Consider the following 19,936-nt stretch of genomic DNA (forward strand, 5'->3'; position numbering starts at 1 on the left):
ATCTGTTTCGAAGTGGAACATGTGTACATCACCGGACGCCTCAAGGGGTCCATATTGATGTCCTGCACTTTCGCCTCCTATCACGTCAACCCCGCTTTCGTTAGCTCCTCCGAATAAACCCAAAAGATGTCATCGAAGGCATTCTAGAACGGCGCACTATGGAAAATGGTAGAACAACGGCATATCATATGTGATTTTTACCAATGTTGCTACTGAAACATTTCAATATATTTTTTAAAAAGTTTAAGAGTCAAACTATAAAATAATGTAAGAATTTTAAATTAAGTACATATGATACATTTTTTTTCAATGACACAAACTGTATTTTTTTACGGATACCATTTTAAATCTGTTCTCTTCATTACTTTAAAACTTAATTCCTGTTGAATTTTGGGAAAAAATAAATAAAATATTTTATATATCTGAAAAATTTACTTTTTAAACATCATAAAACACAACTAAAACATTTTTTCTTTATATATGCATTGAAATAATTACGCAGTAAAATGATATTAAAAAAAAGGTTATTGAGACTTTTGACACTCACCCACGTATTTTTATGCTTTATATTTAATGTTATTTTGTAGTCTAGATATTAAAAAAAAACAGTTATATAAATAAGCTGCCTAAATCTGTCTATCATAAAGTTATTGGAAAAATGTGATAAAAGTCAGATAACCAAAAACCGCTATCTATGATGGTTTCAAATGTAGACTATTTATGAAAAATATTTTCGACTCAGTTTGTTATTCATTTTTTAATAATTTATGTTTTTTTTTTAAAGCATTTGTAATTTTATAATAATAATAATAAACCATTCATATTATAATAATTAGTTTCGATGCATTCGAGATGTGGTGTTGGAGAAGGCTGCTGCGTGTGCCTTGGGCAGCCAGAAGGACGAATGCATCAATACTGGAAGGGCTCCATATTACAACTCACCTATCAGTGGTGTGTTGAGAAGGATACTGTCTTTTTTTAAATTGCTAGACGTGAGCCAGACAATCTAGAAAAGGCAAAATTGTCTGGCCAAGTTGAAGATAGGAGAAGACGGGGTAGAATACCATATAGATGGACTGACCAAATAAAGGTGGCTACGGGGCTAAAATTTGATCAGTCAGTTTGTCGGGCTGAAGACAAACTAGAGTAGAACAGACTAGTCAGAAGTGTTCATGGTGATCACGATCGTCAGAATTGAGGGACCAACTTGAAAGAAGAAAAAGTTTTTATACATATTATAAACTTAATAAAGTTTACATTCAAGTGAATTTAACAGAACAGTGTTTTATCCAATGTTTTATATAATAAATATCCCTTTGAAGTAAATATGAACCTTGTATATAACAAACGAGGTAAAAAATAATACAACTTCCATATAAAAATATTTAAAAAAGTTTTTTGGACACCGATTAAAGTACATATAGCTCAAAACTGAATTAGTTGAAACAAAAAAAGTTGTAAATGTTACCTTAACAAAAAATAACAAATACTTGTAATAATTTAAAAAAAACAACATTAAAGTTTGGGTATGGTAATGCAAACCTTTCAAGTGTGTTTATCGGTAGTGTCAAATTCAACATCTTACTTAAGAAATGAATCAGAGAGAGAGACAGAGCCAGATAACTTTTAATTTCGAAATGTTAATTTTAATACTGGTTTTGCACAGCAATATTTTATTGTTCCTTACACATGTAGCGTAAGACTGACTACATTACTTTCATGTTATATATTATTTGAGACACGCTGCATTTGACGTACCAATGCTTTTGAGCCACATTAAATAACGTAGACTGTTAGCTTTATCCATGAGAAATGTATTGAAGCAACATTAATTATAATATTGTCGGTATAATAAGCGATGTATAAATATTTACTCGAACTTTCTGTATGTTTTTTTAAGCAATACATGTCTAAAATCTCCTTACTCCATATGCGTTTTGTGAACATCAAAGTCAGCGAAGGTAAGCTCCACAATCTGGTCAGGAGCAGCGATGAAGGTGTAGAGCAGGCAGTCTATTCCCCGAGGGTAGCTCTTGGGGTAGTCTGGGCTGCTGAAGGTTCCTCGTTCCTTGCCGTACGTCTGGGAAAACACCAGGCAGGTGCAGCCTGGAGACAAAAGTTTACATTGATTTAACTGTTCTTAAAATACAAACCTGGCAGTTATTGCACAAGTAAAAACACAAACAGTAATATTTTTTCTCAGTTTATAAATGTTCGATCTTTCTGATTATTTTATAACATTATTTAAAATCCTTTTGCACCGAACATCTCGTTGAAAACTGAATGCGCTTTTCTTAGCATAGTCTATTGCTTCGTTTTTCTCAGAAGAGAACATTTTCTCTCCTCGAAATACACTTTAAATATACCATTGTCTTAATCATATTGGTAATTACTACTTAATACCGAGAACGCGTACGATGTTTGCTCGGAGACACTTTTCATATATAGCTCCAAGAGTATTCAACGTCTTGGATGAACATATTAAGTTCTCCAAAACAACGTCTATATTTAAGATGAAGATCCATTACTGGATTGTATCGAGGGGTAGAGACCACTGTATGAGATTGCTTCGGGAATAAATGCATAACATCGCTGCTGTTTTCATTAACCCATACACGTATATCGTATATGTGTATGTCATCACTGTCATACGTATTATTATATAACTTTTCATTCCATTTTCGACATGTATTATACATTTTTATTAATTTTATTTTTTTATTACTATTTTGTATATTTTGTATGTTGTTTTGATTATTTTGCATATTTTTTTTGATTACCTGTATATTGTTTTAATATGTAAATAAATATTTTGATTTTTGATTTATATATCGAAGAGTCCCGACTTAACACGGAATTTTCTAACAAGTCGGGACATAAAAAAACATACAATTGTGTCTATGTAAAATTGTGTATTTTGTGCATTAAATAAATAAATAAAAAAAAAATAAAAAAAACATTATTTTTAATTCTTTAAATATTCAAAAATTTCTTTTTTTTTCTTGCTTAGTCTCCTTCCAAACACAGTTCTCATCTTATGCATTTCTTAGCTCATAATGTAAAATATTATCGAAGTTTTCCCAAGTAGTACATCTTATATATTATGAGCTGGATTTATCGGCCCACTAACAAAAGTCTATTAAAAAATCGATGAGTGAAAATCATATCCAACTTAAACCAGTTTGTTTTTGGTTCGTTTAAAAATATTTTTCCGGTCTACGATGTATGCCAGGGAAGCGATTTGCTGATGAATGGCGATAAATCGAATGTGATGGTTTTTGAAAGAAATGAAAGTATGACTAAGTGTGAAATCACTGTGAATGGGGTTATACTAAAACAAATAGACGAATTTGTGTTTTGGAAGTATGTTTTCTAGGGATGGAATGACTAAGAAAGATATTGAAAGGACGGTGAGTGCCGGGAACAGAGTGAGCAATGCATTTAACTCAACCTTTGGGAAATAAATGTTTATCGCAAGAGGCAAAATTAGTAGTTCACAATGGAGTCCTGGTTCCATCCCTGGTGTATATGAGCGAAGTATGGAATTGGAAAAACATGGATAAAAATAGGTTGAATGCTGTTGAAATGAGATCTCTCAGGCTAATGTGTGGTAACACTGTGTACGAAAGAATGTGATAAAAGCTAAGCACAAACTACGGAATTCTGGAATAACTAGACGCGAAACCATTACGCTTCCCGCATATTTAAAAGCAAAAGAAAATTATAAGAAAGCTATTGCTGATGCCAAGATAGAATCGTGGAAAAAATATTGCTCAATACAAAACAAGGAAACAGCTTGGTCTGCTATATACAGGGTCCTAGCAAAGAATGACAACAAGAATCCTCCAATGTCTCTTAAAAATGGAGACACAGTTTTCAAAACTGCTGAAGACTCTGTGCAGGGTCTTTTGGAACACTTTTTTCCAGACGATGACGCCACCTCAGAATTAGTGCTGCACTCTGAAATAAGAAACGAAGCTCAACTTTCATCTATTGAACCAGACGACCCACTATTTACCAAACAAGAAATAGTTAATATACTACGGAATATGAGCCCCAAAAAAGCACCGGGCAATGACTACTTTACATTAGATATATGCACTAAGGTCACAGAACTATTTGAAAATGAAGTTTTAGAAATGTACAACGCATGTTTACGACTTCATTGCTTTCCTATCTGTTGGAAGTGCTCTAATGTTATTGCTATACCAAAACCTGGCAAAGTCGAGAAAAACGATGTTAAATCATATAGACCTATTGGGCTCATTCCAGTTTTTGGAAAGGTTTTGGAGAAACTTATGATTGAAAGAATTTCTTGGCATCTTAATAAAAAGCTAAGCCCAAAACAATTTGGCTTCACACCCCAGAAGTCTACCGAAGACGCCTTAAATGCAGCCATCAGCTCTATAAATGAAGGAAAAAATAGCCGCCAAATCGTCATAGCTGTCTCATTGGACATCCGTGGAGCCTTTGATCATGCTTGGTGGCCATTCCTAATATGTCAACTACGTCGAAAAAACTGCCCTAAAAATATTTTGGAACTAGTTATCGACTATCTTGAAAACAGAGAGGTCAAAATAACACACGCAGATATAACTAAACACAAAAAGACTTCACAAGGATGTATTCAAGGTTCAGTTTGTGGTCCAAGCTTTTGGAATATAATTTTGGATGATCTTTTACAAATAGATTTTGGAAATGGAATTAACATACAAGCGTTTGCTGATGATGTTTTTCTGACAGTCAGAGCTCAACTTATGTCTGAAGCCGAAGAAAGAACAAACTGTGCCCTTTCGACAATAGCTGATTGGGGAAAAAAGGTTAAACTTAACTTCTCAGAGGAAAAAACGAAAGCGATGTTAGTAACCAAAAGAAAAGAAACTCTTCCTAATTTATTCATGAACGGTGTAAAGCTAGCTCTTGCTGACTCTATTAGGGTATTAGGTGTAACTGTAGACAAGCATCTCAACTGGTCACTACATGTGGATAACGTCTGCAAGAAGGCTGCCAATCTTTCTGGAATGCTTGTGAGAGCGGCAAAACCAACATGGGGGTGCTCTCCTGCGGTAATGCAGCAAATATATTATGGTGCAATTGAACCTCTTGTTACATATGCGGCCAGCTTATGGGGTGAAGCGGTAAAAAAGAAATGCAATAAGAAAAAACTTGACAGCTTACAAAGACAATTTGCCATAAGATCTTGTAGAGGATACAGAACCATTTCACTCATCTCTGCTCAAGCTCTAACAGGATTTACACCGTTAGACCTTAAAATTCAAGAAAGGAAGGACATTTATAATGTTAAGAAATTTGGTAAGCTGTATTCCATTCCAGATGATCGCAAGTATCAAGGAACTGCAAACTATTTCGATTTACCTCACCCGTGCGAAAGGATTCCCGAAAATATTCTTTTACTTGACAAAGATATACCTCCTTATGCTCCCAACGAAATTAGAATCTTTACGGATGGTAGCCTGCTCGACGGAAAAGTGGGAGCGGCATTCGTTCCTTTTGAGAGTGATAAAGAATTACCAGGCAGAACATTTAAATTAGATAATTTCTGCTCAGTTTTCCAGGCTGAACTACTCGCAATACGAGAAGCTCTCGAATGGTTATTAAAGAAACCACCAGAGAGATGGGTTATTGCAAAAATATTATCAGATTGTCGTTCGGGCGTTCAAGCTATAACAGATACTCGGTCGGTAAATCCATTCATTGTAGATATTCAGAGTAAAATTAAGCATCTAAAAATAAGAGGGATGAACATTCAAATATGCTGGATAAGAGGACATGCTGGTATCGTAGGAAATGAGAGAGCGGATGAACGAGCAAGATCCGCAACTTGTAAAAGAACGGCACCTTTCTTCTCAGAATTTCCCCTTAGCTTTGCCAAACGCTGTATAAAACAAAATACGCAGCAGCGTTGGGAGGATCATTACCGCGCTTCTTCTGCAGGTAAAATCACTAAAATGTTTTTCCCAACGCTGGCTGATGCAGCAAACTTCCGTCATCATCACCAAAGTACTTTCGAAACGACTCAAATTTTTACCGGACACGGAGCTATGAGAAGTTATCTATATAGGTTTAAATTAAGGAATGATGACTATTGTCCATGCGATGATATTTCTTCACAGAGTATAGAACATCTGTTATTTCAGTGCCCATTTTTCAGTTTGCAACGCCATAATCTTGAAGCAGAATGCAGGAAAGATGGAATATCCTTAACAGATATCCACACTGTAGTAAAAAGTAGTTATCATGCGCCATTGTTCTTGAACTTTGCAACAATGGTGATTGGACTCATAAAGGTAATAAACCAAAATCAGTGATCGAACATCCCATTTCCAAGACAAACAAAAACTTTTTTTTTCCGAGTACCTTAGCCTTGTACATGACACGTAAGGCTACTAAATACAGGAGTCCAAATATATAAAAAAAAAAAAAAAAAAAACACTGTGTACGATAAATGCACAAATGTTAAGATCTGTACATTATGCAAGGCGGGTAAGCTTTATTGACAAAATCAAGAAATGAGCTTTGCGTTGGTTTGGACATGAAGAGCGAATGGACAGCAAAAGAACGGCTAAAAATATTTACAAATGTCGATGGATGCAGATATAGAAGAAGACCGAAAAAGACATGGCATGACCAAATCCTACAAATACTTGAAGAAGGACATGTTAAAAGTCAGAATAATCGGCCCGCGTGCATGAGAAGATGTATGAATGTAGACGAAACGAGATATGTATGCAAGTATAGAGTGATGTGGCGTTCTTTTATCTCTGCCTACCCTCGCGGGGAAACGACGTGATGGTTTGCTGTTATTATTGTTGTTAATTAAGATCTACTCTTGTCTTAGTCTTGTCCCCAAAATTACTTCCAATTTTTGGTTTTCTATTTCGAAAGATAATAACATTAGTATTATTTAGCAAAGAGCGATGTAGGCCATGTGCCCCTATTGCCATCAAAAATAGGGGAGAAGAAAATAAAGGAGTCTCGGGATGGAATCACAACAAACATACCACGTCACTAAAATGCAAACACTTTGACCATTAAGCCACAGAAATTAGGAGGGGAAATATGGAAGATAAGGATACTAGATATTATAATTAAAGACATTAATGGTTAAAAGGGTTATTTGCTTTACCCTAGTGGAAAGCTAACATTAGGAATCTTAATCAACCTTATCACATGGATCTTTGTGGGAACATTTATGAATATGAAAGCATACATTAGTTTGATCATTTATTCATTTATTTTATTTTATTTTAACACTTTATATACATATACAGTTTATGCACATAAAAGAGCGGGCATATTACCTTAAGGCAATTTCTTCCTATCTACCCAAACCGTTCAGTTTGAGAAAATCACAAATACATGGGCATATTGAATCTTACAATTTTAGACAAAAATTAAATACAACGAATAAGAAAATAAAAATACATAAAAAAATAAGATTATATTGTGAAGAGAGGAAAGGGGTTGGGAAGGAAAAAAGGACAAAGGAACAACTTAAAGATTTAGATAGTGACATTTCGATCTTGACCTAAATGTAAATAAAGAAAGGGCGTATCTAATATTAGTGAGTATATGTTTTCACAATTGAAAAGCTACTACTGTGAAAGAGAAGGCAAGAAAATTAGAGCTATGAAAGGGTATTAAAAGGATTCTCTCGTCACTAGAACGAAGAGATGGTCCGTGTTGTGATAGAGGTTGGAAGAGCTCTCTTAGATAAACAGGTGAATGAATGTGAATGTTTCTTCTATGCCTGATATTAAGCCAGTGTAGTTGCGTGCGATATTTGGTTATGTGATCGAATTTGCGAAGATCAAAGATATATTGTATACAAACATTCTGCAATCGTTCTTACTTATCAAGTAATTCAGAGTAAGAAGTGGAAGAAGTAAGCTCTGGACTAATGTTTGCTTAACATTAATTGGCAAGTAAATCTGCAATCTTTTAAGTGAGTGCAAACTGCTACAAAGTTTACGACTAACTTCGTTTACCTGATCGCGCCACCCTAAATGCTTATGAATGATAATACCTAAGTTTTTGACTGAAGTCAAGTATAAAATATCTGTACCATCTATTTTGAAAGTTGTTATTGAAAGTGTGGAAAAATTCATTTTCGAATACATTTTTTTACTACCAACAAGCGCGATTTTGATTTTTGTTGGATTCACGAGAAATCCATGTTTTTTTGTCCATGAAGAGATATGCTCGAGTGCAAGTGAAATTATTTTATGTGTTTCAACAATGTCAACGGGTTCGAAATGAATATACAATTGCAAATCATCAGCATATAAATGGTACAAACAGGGAAGAATATCATTAATATTAATTCAATTTAAAAAAAATATTTTAAGCACAAACTTTATAGATATTCGTTATAAAAATATAATTATAAAAACTAGTTAAACGAATTAGAAAATGTGTGTACATATTTATTAGATAAAGGGTTTTTTTTAAAAGCAATCATTTAAAAATAGCTTACAACTCAATTGTACAATATTAGTTACAATATGGTATTGTTGAATGGGGTGGTGCATATGCCAATATATTAAACCCTTTTAAAATAGTTAAAAGATTGATTATTAAAGTAATTTTTAAAAAACCCCCAACATTTAACTCGGAAAATCTGTGTTAAATATTTATGGTTTATACAGTAGACACTCTTTATAAAATAAATTCTATTATACAAATAGATAAAAAAGAAAAAATAAAAGAATTTCAGATGAATAAGTCACTCAGATACCAACATAATACGAGTATTAAAATTCCTAAATTCTATACAAGTCATGGTCAAAATAACCTTGTCTTCAAAGGTGTAAAATTTTTTAATAATCTTCCCAATGAACTAAAAACTATTAAAAATAATGTATCAAAAAATAAATTTAAAGGTAATCTAAATAAATTTTTTGAACTCCTGTAAAAACCACATCAATTTTCATTAGAATAAATTTATTATTGTTTTATGTTTTTTCTTTATATATCGCATGTTTTTATTTTTATTTTTCATGTACTCGTATTTAAAATTATATAAACTCTTATAAATAAACAATTAAAAGAGTGTAAGTCACTCTCCAAGCACAAGAGTTAGTCTCTTTTTTTGGAAAGTTACAGTGATAACATTTACTAGATGTGTAAAAGTAGATATGTTTAGAATTTTACAAATACATGTACTTTTTATGAAATTTATGAATAAAAAAAAATATATAAATATATTTTTAACCATTTTTTTTTTTTCAGACCGGTTTTAAAGCTACACAAGCTTCTTTATCAAGGTATACTTAACTAATGAATTCCACCCTCTTATAATTTAATTTATTGTATTTTTTTATTAAGTCCACTCCTGCCTTTTTTTAAAGATCGTATCCATCTCAATTCACACATACCGTCATCAAAAAAACAACATGACAAAACGTTTGACTTATTAGCTCCATATGAATCAATAATGTAATATTTAGTTCTGTTTATTTAAGACTTTAAATATATACAATTTACATATATAAAAGGGCAGGCATGTTGCTTTAAAATGATTTTTTCTCACCTACCCAAACCGTTCAGTGTCATATCGTGAATCACATCTTGCTGGAGGATGTGATTCTATAAAATGCTGCGAACGCCTAGTTGCATTCCACCGGCTACTGACTAGTCCAACTCGTTAGCGTTCACGTCGTGAATCCCGGGCTATGGGATCACACTCATAACGGTGTGATCACAGCAGATAACGAGAAGATAAAAGGCGAGTTGGCGCCTCAAAACCAAAACCAACCAGCTAAAGGAAGGTAACCCGGACAGAAAATCCACCAGAGAAGGCAACGGGAAACCACTCTGGTCATCTTTTTCCAGGAATCACTATGGCAAGTACATCAATAAGCAGTCGTCCTGGCCGCAAAATGTAAAATTAGCGCAGGACAGATACATATGCTTTCGCCGTAGTGATCGCCAACGTCGGGGGGACCCGGCAAGGCACTAGAAGAAAAACAACAACAGTAAACCATCAAGCCGTTTCCCCGTGGGTAAACAGAGATAACAGAACGTCACTTTAGTATGAATTGCATGTATTCATTGTTTTTTCTACATGCATACATCTTCTCATTTATGCACGACTGTTATTTCGATTTTCGACATGCCCATCTTCTTGTATCTGTTGGATATTGTAATGCCACGTTTTTGTCCGTTTTACTCGTTTTCTACATCCATCAATATAAGCATCGTTAATTTTTTCAACCGTTCTTTTTCTGTCCATCCGCTTTACATGATCAAACCAACGAGGCACGTCATTCTAGATTTTGTCGATAATGCTTGTCACAGTCTTGCATAATGCATGGATCTCAACATTTCTGCATGAATAAGTGAAATTAAGATGTTTATTTGCACTACAATGGGCCAGGAAGCCCAAATATAGTAGTAATTTAATACACAGAACGCACAGGTTTGAGAAAGATCCCATTTAAAGGTTGTGGTTTCACTTGAAATCTAACCCATTTTCTAAGCAAGGTTTGTATTTTTAAAGGTTTGCCTCTGTGCCCAAAAAAGAAGAGCACTCCTTAAATTTAACTTTATTTTGTATTATTGCATTACAAAAAGAACAGCAAAATACATCATAACCATGTTATTTATACAAATTAAAAAGGTTTTCACGGTCACTGTTATCAATATGTTCTTTTTCTGAGTGTCAACTCAGTTTACTATTATTATTATTAAATTTGTTTTGCACCACAACAGGCTAGGAGGCCCATCTACAGTAGTGAATTATATCATATAACACCCAGGCTTGAGAGAAATTACATTTGGTATTTGTGATATTACCGGGAATCGAACCCGTATCCTTCCGTGTGTGAGTCAAGAGTCTTGACCACTATACCACGGAGGCCACCCTGAAGATGGCTCTTGTAATGGTAGCCAAAACGTTGGAAAAAATCCAACACACACGGTATCACCCAAAAAAGAAACATGCTGATGTAATTAATTTTTTGATTTTAACGTCCTAATCCTTTTAAAAAATGCAATTCAATGTATGCCACAAATATTTTTTTATTCTATTTAATAAACGAGTATATGGTATTTTAAATAACACATATTTTAAAACAGATTGTTGATTAAAGTATAATATAAATGTGATATCATTGTGAATATAAATATTTTGAATCCGATTGAAGAATTTGTATTTCTAGGAAGTATGTTTACTCGAAAAAGTGTGAACGGTGCACTTAAACTGTGCACAAAAATCGGGTAGTGGTTCCGTGGCTAGTGTTGCGGACTCTCGGAGAACCGAGGTTTGAACCCTGCTTTACCCCAACTTGAATACAATTTTTAAATAGTGATTTATTTTTACAACTCGTTGAAAATAGGCACCGAAATTGAAATATTTGGGTAAATTATAAGTGTTTGTCGCAGTAGAGAAAATTATCTGTTCATAAAATAGAGTCCTGACGCCGACCCTCATGTATGGGAGCAAAGTATGGAATCGAAAAACAAGGATGAAAGTAGGCAAAATCCGGCAACCTTCATGTGACAAAAAAATTATAGAGATATGCTGCAATTTGTGTACCAGTACAGCGCCCTATGCACATATAAGGTGCAGAAAGGGAATAATGATAATGATGATTCTATGCAACTTAGAACCTAAATGTATGCTGCTCTAAAAATAACAGTTATTTGTGATTACATTATTAAAGGATATAATATAAGTATTATAAATAAGGTAAAAAGTACATTTTTACGCATATAACACATATAATATTAAATCTTTAGTACAAATCTTTCATATTATATGTTTAAGACAATAATTAATGGTAAAAATCAGTTTACATGTATCATAAATTTTATAATATTTTTTAACACGAAAACAGTTAACTATTCCTTTACTATGTTAATGTTTTGAGTATGTCTAAATGTTTGTAGGCAGGCTGGATTTCGTCCCTAGGGAGTTATTCAAATAAAATTTGTTGCAACAGAGAGGGATTACATTTTGAGAAGGGAGTATAGAGTTTAGGTATCAACAGGGCTAATTACCTGTCGTTGGCTAGTTTAAGTGGCCACTTTACACATTGAGGAACATTAACCATTTTGCCTATATTTGACCATCTATATTCCTTCAATTATTATTTTTGTTGAGGTTTTAGCTACTTAACTCTACAAACATCTATAGGTGCAAGAATTGAAGGAATATAGTATACAATCATTTGGACAAACTCATATATTTTAAATTAAACCAACTGTTCGAAGAAGAAGTATAAAAATTAGAAATTTACTACCTAGGCATTGCCTAGTATATAAAAAAATTCAATAAGATGAATATCTTTGCAACAATAAAGGTTGGAGCTTGAAAAATTCACTTAAATTGACAAATGGAAGAATTTAAGTAATATAACAAAATTTGGATGTTCAAAATAGGTAAAATAGTAAATGTTGTTGTTGTGCAAAGTGACTCACTTAAACCAGCCAATTATAGATAGTAAGCCCTGTTAATGCCTAGACTTCATTTTTCCTTTTCTTAAGTGTTCTCCATCTGTATTGTTATGTGTTAAACATAAAGCTCTTTAATTTTTTTTTTAATAATATTTGACGTGTTGTTATTCTTTAATGCCTATTATTTTATTCAAGGGTAATATTATTCAGAGATAAAAAATATTTGTTTTATAAAATCTGTTAATTATAAAACAAAAGCCGTTTAAATATTTTCACTAACAGAAACGCATAACTCATGTATGAAATATAATAATATCAGTAAGTTTGTATACATGTGAGAGAAAGGGTGTATTTACCAGAGTACATGTGAGTAATTTTAATTTATTAATATTATTACATTTTATTAAAATAATCTCAATAAAATAAATAAAGACCGTGTGCACGAAATGTAAGGCAGATATTAAAATTTAAATTTATGGCACACATAGAACGATTTCCATCTTGGAAAAACAGCATAAATCTAATGAATTAAAAGCTCCAACGCTCGTTCGTTTGCTTCTGCTGTAAGCCTCGCAAAACTACTGACATATTTACACTTCAATTTCTACTGGAAAAATTTCATAAAGAGCGCAAACGGAACACTTATAAGTGATGGAATAGATATCTCTGAAGGCTGTAGCTATAAATACGTCGCAAGTAAACAGCCTAACGCCCGCCCGTTAGAGCCAAACGTAGTTCGGGATTTTCAGAGTTTTCAGGATTCAGTGACGCGTGTTATCCGCGCCGAGTCGTTATTCCGTTATTTGCGATAAGGACTTTGACAATAACGGCTGAAATACAGATGTTTACCTTTGCATACATAAATAACGTTGAAATATTCTACCCGATACAGCTCAGCAATGGCTTTCCATATCATTATTATTGCTGAAATTCTGGCTACGGCGGTGCTTTGCGGTGCGGTGGTGCGTTATTACTAGCTAAGATAGACGTTCATATCGCTGTTAAAACAACAATATAACATTTGAGCATATTGATATAGAGTAATTATCACCATTCCGTATTCATTACGTAGCTTTCGTGGTGTTATTACTCAGACACTTGACTTACATATGAAAGGGTCCGGGTTCGGTTTCCAGTGAGAACACAAAAAAATATTAAATCTGGTTTTAATCCCTGTCACGAACTCACTGATTAGAGGTCCTTAGTTTAAACCCCACTCTATTCCAACGTGATTCCCATTTTTTAAAATTTAGTTGTTTCCATTAGCTGAAAATGGCCTTTAAAATAAAATATAAACACTATTACGTAGGCAAAAAGGTCCATAATCTTTTGCCAGAATCGTGGAAAGACGGGAGTGTTGTCAAGTTACGGAAGGTGTTGACCTCGCTCTTTCATGACATTGGTCGTAGAAAGTCAGAAAAGTTGATGCATGCTATAGATTGGAGAACCTTACTGGATGTCAAAAATAAAATATAAAAAATAAGGATTAATTTAAAAAATATATATTTATGGATGACAACCATAAAGTTTCGCATAAATAAATTGTCTATGTTTTTATGAATGTGTGTATGCGCATGGGTGTATGTACGTGTGTGTGTATGTACATGTGTATATATGTGTATATTTATATATATGTGTGTATATATGTGTATGTCTGTATGTATATGACGAGTTCAGTTCAAACAGCCGTTTAAACCGCCACAACTTTATGCCGCTCACGCAAAAAACCGTTCTCTAATTTTCTATAGTGCTAATTTTAAACAATTATCCCCACTACACGGTCCAGTTTTTTCTGCCGCGCACGCTGGTGTTATTTGTTTTGTGTTTTAGTGTAATCTTTTAGTGTTTTTAGTTATTTTAGTGTTATCATAAAACTTATTATTTTGCTCTCGCAAAAAAAAACCGTTCTCTAATTTTATATAGTGCTAGTTTTAAACAATTATTCCCACTACCCGGTCCAGTTCTTTCTGCTGTGCACGCTCGGGTTATTGGTTTTTGTGTTTTAGGATATTCTCTTAGTGTTTTTAATGATTTTAGTGTCTTCATAAAACTTATTATCAAGTGGGTACACACCTCCGACAGCAAACTTAGACTCGCCCAGTACCTTGTGCCGAGTAAAGCCGAGGGAACACGAGCTAAGCCGAGCGTAATGTGTAAATGTGGGTACACCCCTACATGATACTTACTTCGCCTCGCCGATTCTCGTTGCGAAGAAAGCCGAGTTACTACGTGAGGCGTTCAGTTGTATTTTATGAATATCTGTTTATTATAGTAAATAGTTTTAAGTAAGATGCTTATTTAAACTTATTGCATTATTAAAGTACATCTAAACAGCAGTTTTAAAGTAAATATTACATTGATTTCTTAAATTTTGAGCCATTCGAAATCATTAAAAATTTCGTTAAAATAATTTTCATATTCGTTAAGCTTCCTTTTTATTTATTTACATTTACTCAATTTTTTTTATTTTATTTTTTAAATAATTTAATTACTTATTTTTATTCGATATCAATCAACATGCCTTTCTTATTAGACTTACTCCCGAACAGGAAACAGTGGTAAGTACTTATAAACTATAATTATTTAGCTGAACTAATAATTAACATCAAAATAAACTGTACCTACATGTCAGTATTATCTTTAATTTTAAAATATATGTGAATGTACATATTTTTTTTTTTTTTATAATTTTTATTTATTTTATTATTATTATTATTATTATATATATATATATTTTTTTATTTTTTTAATTTTAATTACTTATTTTTATTTGATATCAATCAACATACCTTTCATATTAGACTTACTCCCGAACAGGAAACAGTGGTAAGTACTTATAAACTATAATTATGTATATATATATTTAGCTGAACTAATCATAATTAACATCAAAATGAACTGTACCTACATGTAAGTATTATCTTTAATTTTAAAATATATGTAAATATACTTTTTTTTTTTATTTTTTTATTATTATTTAATTTAAACCAAGTGTATACTTTTGATTTTTATTGATTTTCATATTACTTTAAATTTCTATTGAAATGTCATCCTCTTCTGAGGATGATGGTGGGGGGAATGAGCAAAACATTTTCACACCAAGAACGTCCCTGAGGCGGTCACCTCCTGCAGATGCGGAAACGCTGGATGGCGGTGGGCAGATCAACCTGAAGAGACTGAGGAAGGAGAGAACCCCCTCCATATCACCGTCAAAGAAGGAGGCAAGAAGGGAAACCAGAAGGGAGAGGGATAGGGAGAGGGAGAAAGAAAGGGGAAATGCGAAGGAGAGAGAAAAGGTAGTTGATAGGGAAAAAGAATGCAATAAGAACAGGGTGAGAGTAGAAGATAGTAAGCGAATTGATGAGAGGGAGAATCAGAATGAAAAAGGGAGTGAAGAAAAGGATGACAAGGGGATTGCAAATGCTCCTTGTAAAGAGCTTATACTAGTCAGAGGTGGAATAGCAATCATAGAAAAGATCATAACAATGGAGAAGGCTCGCCTGAACTCAGACTTGAGGGCAGGTATACAAGGAGCGAATCTGGATATTCTCGAAGCGGTTGGACAATTAGCAGTTCGTCTTGAGAGGGAGGTAGGGGAAAGAAGGAGGCTTGAGGGAATGCTAAGTATTCTCTCAAATCAGGAGGAAAGAAGTACCCAGCCTGCTAACGTAAGTGGTGCCAATATCAAGGGAACATACGCATTAGCCCTGAAAACGGGCAAAGGTAAGGAAAGAGTAATTGTGCCCTCTAGACCAACACTTCTCATATATCCAGAGAAACCAGAAGGAACAACGGCGGAAGAGACCCAAAACACTCTCAAAAAAGTTTTGGATCCCAAGCAAGATGGCTTTGTTCCAGTGCGAGTCCGCAAAATAAAGCAAGCGGGAATCTTAATAGAGACCTCTAATAAGGACGGGCTTGGTCAAATTAAGAAAGCAACGGATAGATTGAAAAGTCATGGTTTCAACCTAGTTGAACCTAAAGGGAAACAACCAAGGGTTGTCATTTATGACGTCCCAAAAGACATAAAGGAGGATGAGTTTCTGGAGCAAATGTATGAGACCAACCTAAGAGATCGTCTTAATATTTCAAAAGAGGATGTTATTAAAACTACGAGAAGAATAGCACTTTTTGGCCCACGGGACCGTACCGTGGTTGGTTGCATTTATTCTGTACACCCGGAGGTCAGGTCTGTCCTTGTTGAACAGGGACATATCATAGTAGGATGGAATAGCTGTAGAACAAGAGACTACATTGGGGCCATCCGTTGCTTCAAATGCCAAATGTATGGTCATGTTGGCAAGTATTGCACACAGAAAGAGGAGGTGTGTAAATATTGTGCTGGTGTTGGCCATGGTGATACAGGCTGCCCGAATAAGAGTGGCCCAAGTAAGTGTGCCACCTGCACGCGATTTAAAAAGCCCAACGACCACCTAACGGGATCACAGGAGTGCCCAGCATATCTGGCCGCTGTAAACGCATACATAAGACAAACCAATTATGGGGATTGACAAGGTTAACCTAAAAATTGGGCAGGTGAATCTTGGCAGATCTAGGGCTGCGACTCTTGAGTTGCATCGGGTATTCGAGTCACATAAACTAGATTTAATTCTCATTCAGGAGCAATACACTGTCTTAGGCAGGACTGTATACCTGGGCGAGGATATTACGGTCTTGGAAACAGGTACTTGCCCCGGTGCAGGTATAGCAATCTGGAATCGCTCTCTTAGACCGTTGCTGTTGCATCACCTGTCTGATGACTACAGACTTTGCATTTCCCTCGACCTAGGAGGTGTTGAGTTGGTGGTAGTCTCGGTATATCTGAAATACGACCAACATGCTGGACCCCATGTCCGGGGTCTGCAGTCAGTAATGCTATCTTACCGACACGCCCAATTCATAATTGGGGGAGACTTTAATGCACGTTCTGCGATCTGGTTCGACACGGTGCGGTGCCGCACACCGAGGCAAGATGCAGTGGAAGAGTTTGTGATGGGATCTGGATTGATCTTGCTCAACTCGGAAGGTCAACCGAAAACGTTTTCGGGTCCATGTGGAGAAAGCAACATCGACCTTACCCTAGTTTCGGGTGGCCTTGCCACCTACACTACAAGGTGGACAGTTCAAGCCGGTGAGATGTCTAGCGATCATAGATTAATAACTTTTGGTACTGGAATTGAAACACAAAGCCAGGTAAGGACGGACACTTGGTCTTATAAGACTAGATCTGCGGATTGGTATCGATTTGGTCAGGATCTTTCGGACCAGTTATTAAACTTTGACGTTAGAGCGGCTAGAGGGGACGTCACACTTGGGGATTTTTTTAATTTGTGTGTGACCCGGTCAGCTGATTCGAGTTTAGGTCGATCTAGACCTAGCGGACGGTTAAAGACACCTTGGTGGAGCGAGAAACTAACCTCGCTAAAAGGTTCTTTCAAAAGGGCATCCCGTAGGTTGGGAGTTGCCCTCAGTAAGGTGATCTCCGCAGACGTGCTCGAACAGTATAAAAATAGGGTAAATATTGCGCGGCGCGCCTATCGTGCTGCCATTTTAAAAGCTAAGCAAACGAATTGGAGAAAGTGGATCACTGAGATGGGCAACGCGGATCCTTGGAGCCTAACCAGTGTACTAAACAAGAATGGAAAAGGGTCGGACAAATATTTGAACAACGTGATTGTTGGTAATTTAACTACCTCCACTATCGAGTCTACCTTGAAGGCTCTTTTAGATTCACTGATTCCACAAGACTGTGAAGTAAATGATTCTCCGTACCACACTCTGGTCAGAAGAATCAGCGTCGTTGACCCTAGTGCCAGTGATATCGAGGTGTCTGTTGTCACGGAGGGTGAAATCGATAAAATCATAAAATCCCTCGGACCAAAAAAGGCACCTGGTATTGACAGAGTTAACGGAGAAATTGTGAGAAACGTATGGTACTTTGCCAGGCGTGAATTCACAACTCTGATGAGTTTATGTCTAAAAGCAGGGATATTCCCAAAAGTTTGGAAAGTAGGATTGCTGCGGATCATCCCAAAGGGTACGGATAAAAAGGAATCTGATCCCAAGGCTTACAGGCCAATAACGCTCCTCCCAGCTCTCGGTAAAATTCTTGAAAATCTCATTAGAAATAGGTTGGAAGGCTGGCTCTCTGCTCCCTCTCCAAAGCAGTACGGTTTTACTAGAGCCCGGTCTACGGAGGATGCTATACTTCGTGCCAGCAAATGGAGAGATGATTGCCGGGCAAGATTTGCCTGTGGGATATTCCTCGATATCTCCGGTGCATTTGACAACGCCTGGTGGCCGATGGTATTGACAAAATTAAAATCCAGAGGTTGTCCGAAGGAACTTTTTGGGATCATCCGGAGCTACCTTAGTGATAGATCCATCTCTGTAGTCCACGGATCCATAACCGTGTGTAGAACGACGACCATGGGTTGTCCACAGGGTTCTATCCTGGGGCCATCACTATGGAACATACTATTTGATGACTTGCTGCGTTTACCTTTTCCGGCAGGCAGCGATATGGTGGCTTACGCAGACGACGCTCTTCTTCTCTTGTCAGGAGACAGTAGAAGGGAGTTGGAAATTAGGGGGTGTGAGGCACTTAAACTAATTTTAGAATGGGGAAATAGGAACAGACTAACATTCTCACCGCAAAAGACCATGGGACTCATGGTGAAGGGTATCTCTGACAGAGGAAGAAAACCCACAATCAGGATGGGTGGGCGGGGAATACGATTTTTCCAAGATGTAAGGTACTTGGGTGTCCTTTTGGATACCCAAGGATCGTTTTTGGCTCATGCCAAAATGATATCCTCAAAGGCGTCTTCGCTTTTTATGAAAGTACGAAGGGTGAGCCGAGCAACGTGGGGAATAAAAAGTAATGGGGTCCGACTAATATACCGAGGAACTTATGTCGCACAATTAACATATGCTGCTAAAGTTTGGGCTCATCGTGCATCCTCTGGTGGCGTCTACAGGACCCTCCTGAGTGGCCAAAGAGCCCCTCTTATTGCACTCACGGGTGCTTATAGAACTGTGTCCACAGCCGCTTTACCTGTCCTGGCCGGGGAACTTCCGGCAGACTTAGAGGTAATGGAATCTGTTGCGGTGAAACTACTAAAAAAAGGTGAGTTGGTTACATATTTTGACATCAGTGTTCAACACCGAGAGGGTAGTAGATTAAAACCATTGACAAAAAGAATAACAGAAAAAACTATTGACGAGTGGCAAATTAGGTGGGATGCATCTCTGACGGGGCGCTGGACGCATACATTTTTTCCGGACATACGAAAAAGACTAAGCCTTAAAAAAATTAACTTGGATCACTGTGTTGTCCAGATGTTGTCTGGACATGGTGAGTTTAGGTCAAAACTATATGACCTCGCACTAGTAAGAGATCCTGAATGTACTTGCGGGGAGCCCCGTCAGACGGCTGAACATATCCTATGGCATTGCCCGATTTTAGATACTGAAAGGGAAAACATGCTAAACGGCTTGACAGAGGTGACGAGGC

The 19,936-nt window shown here is 35.8% G+C and overlaps 1 protein-coding gene across 1 annotated transcript in view; it reads right to left on the reverse strand.

The window, feature by feature from the left end:
- Positions 1-1,921: 1,921 nt before the first annotated feature.
- Positions 1,922-19,936, reverse strand: part of LOC148271444 (suppressor of lurcher protein 1-like) — an 84,281-nt gene continuing 66,266 nt past the window's right edge. Inside the window, exon 3 of the mRNA XM_088241372.1 lies at positions 1,922-2,106. Within this exon, the coding sequence (XP_088097498.1) occupies positions 1,922-2,106 (185 nt within the window). The remainder of the gene's footprint in view (positions 2,107-19,936) is intronic.

The sequence above is a fragment of the Micrasema longulum genome, unplaced genomic scaffold, assembly GCF_059751315.1.
Source record: "Micrasema longulum isolate JH-2025_06_02 unplaced genomic scaffold, ASM5975131v1 h1tg002867l, whole genome shotgun sequence".
NCBI lineage: Eukaryota > Metazoa > Arthropoda > Insecta > Trichoptera > Brachycentridae > Micrasema > Micrasema longulum.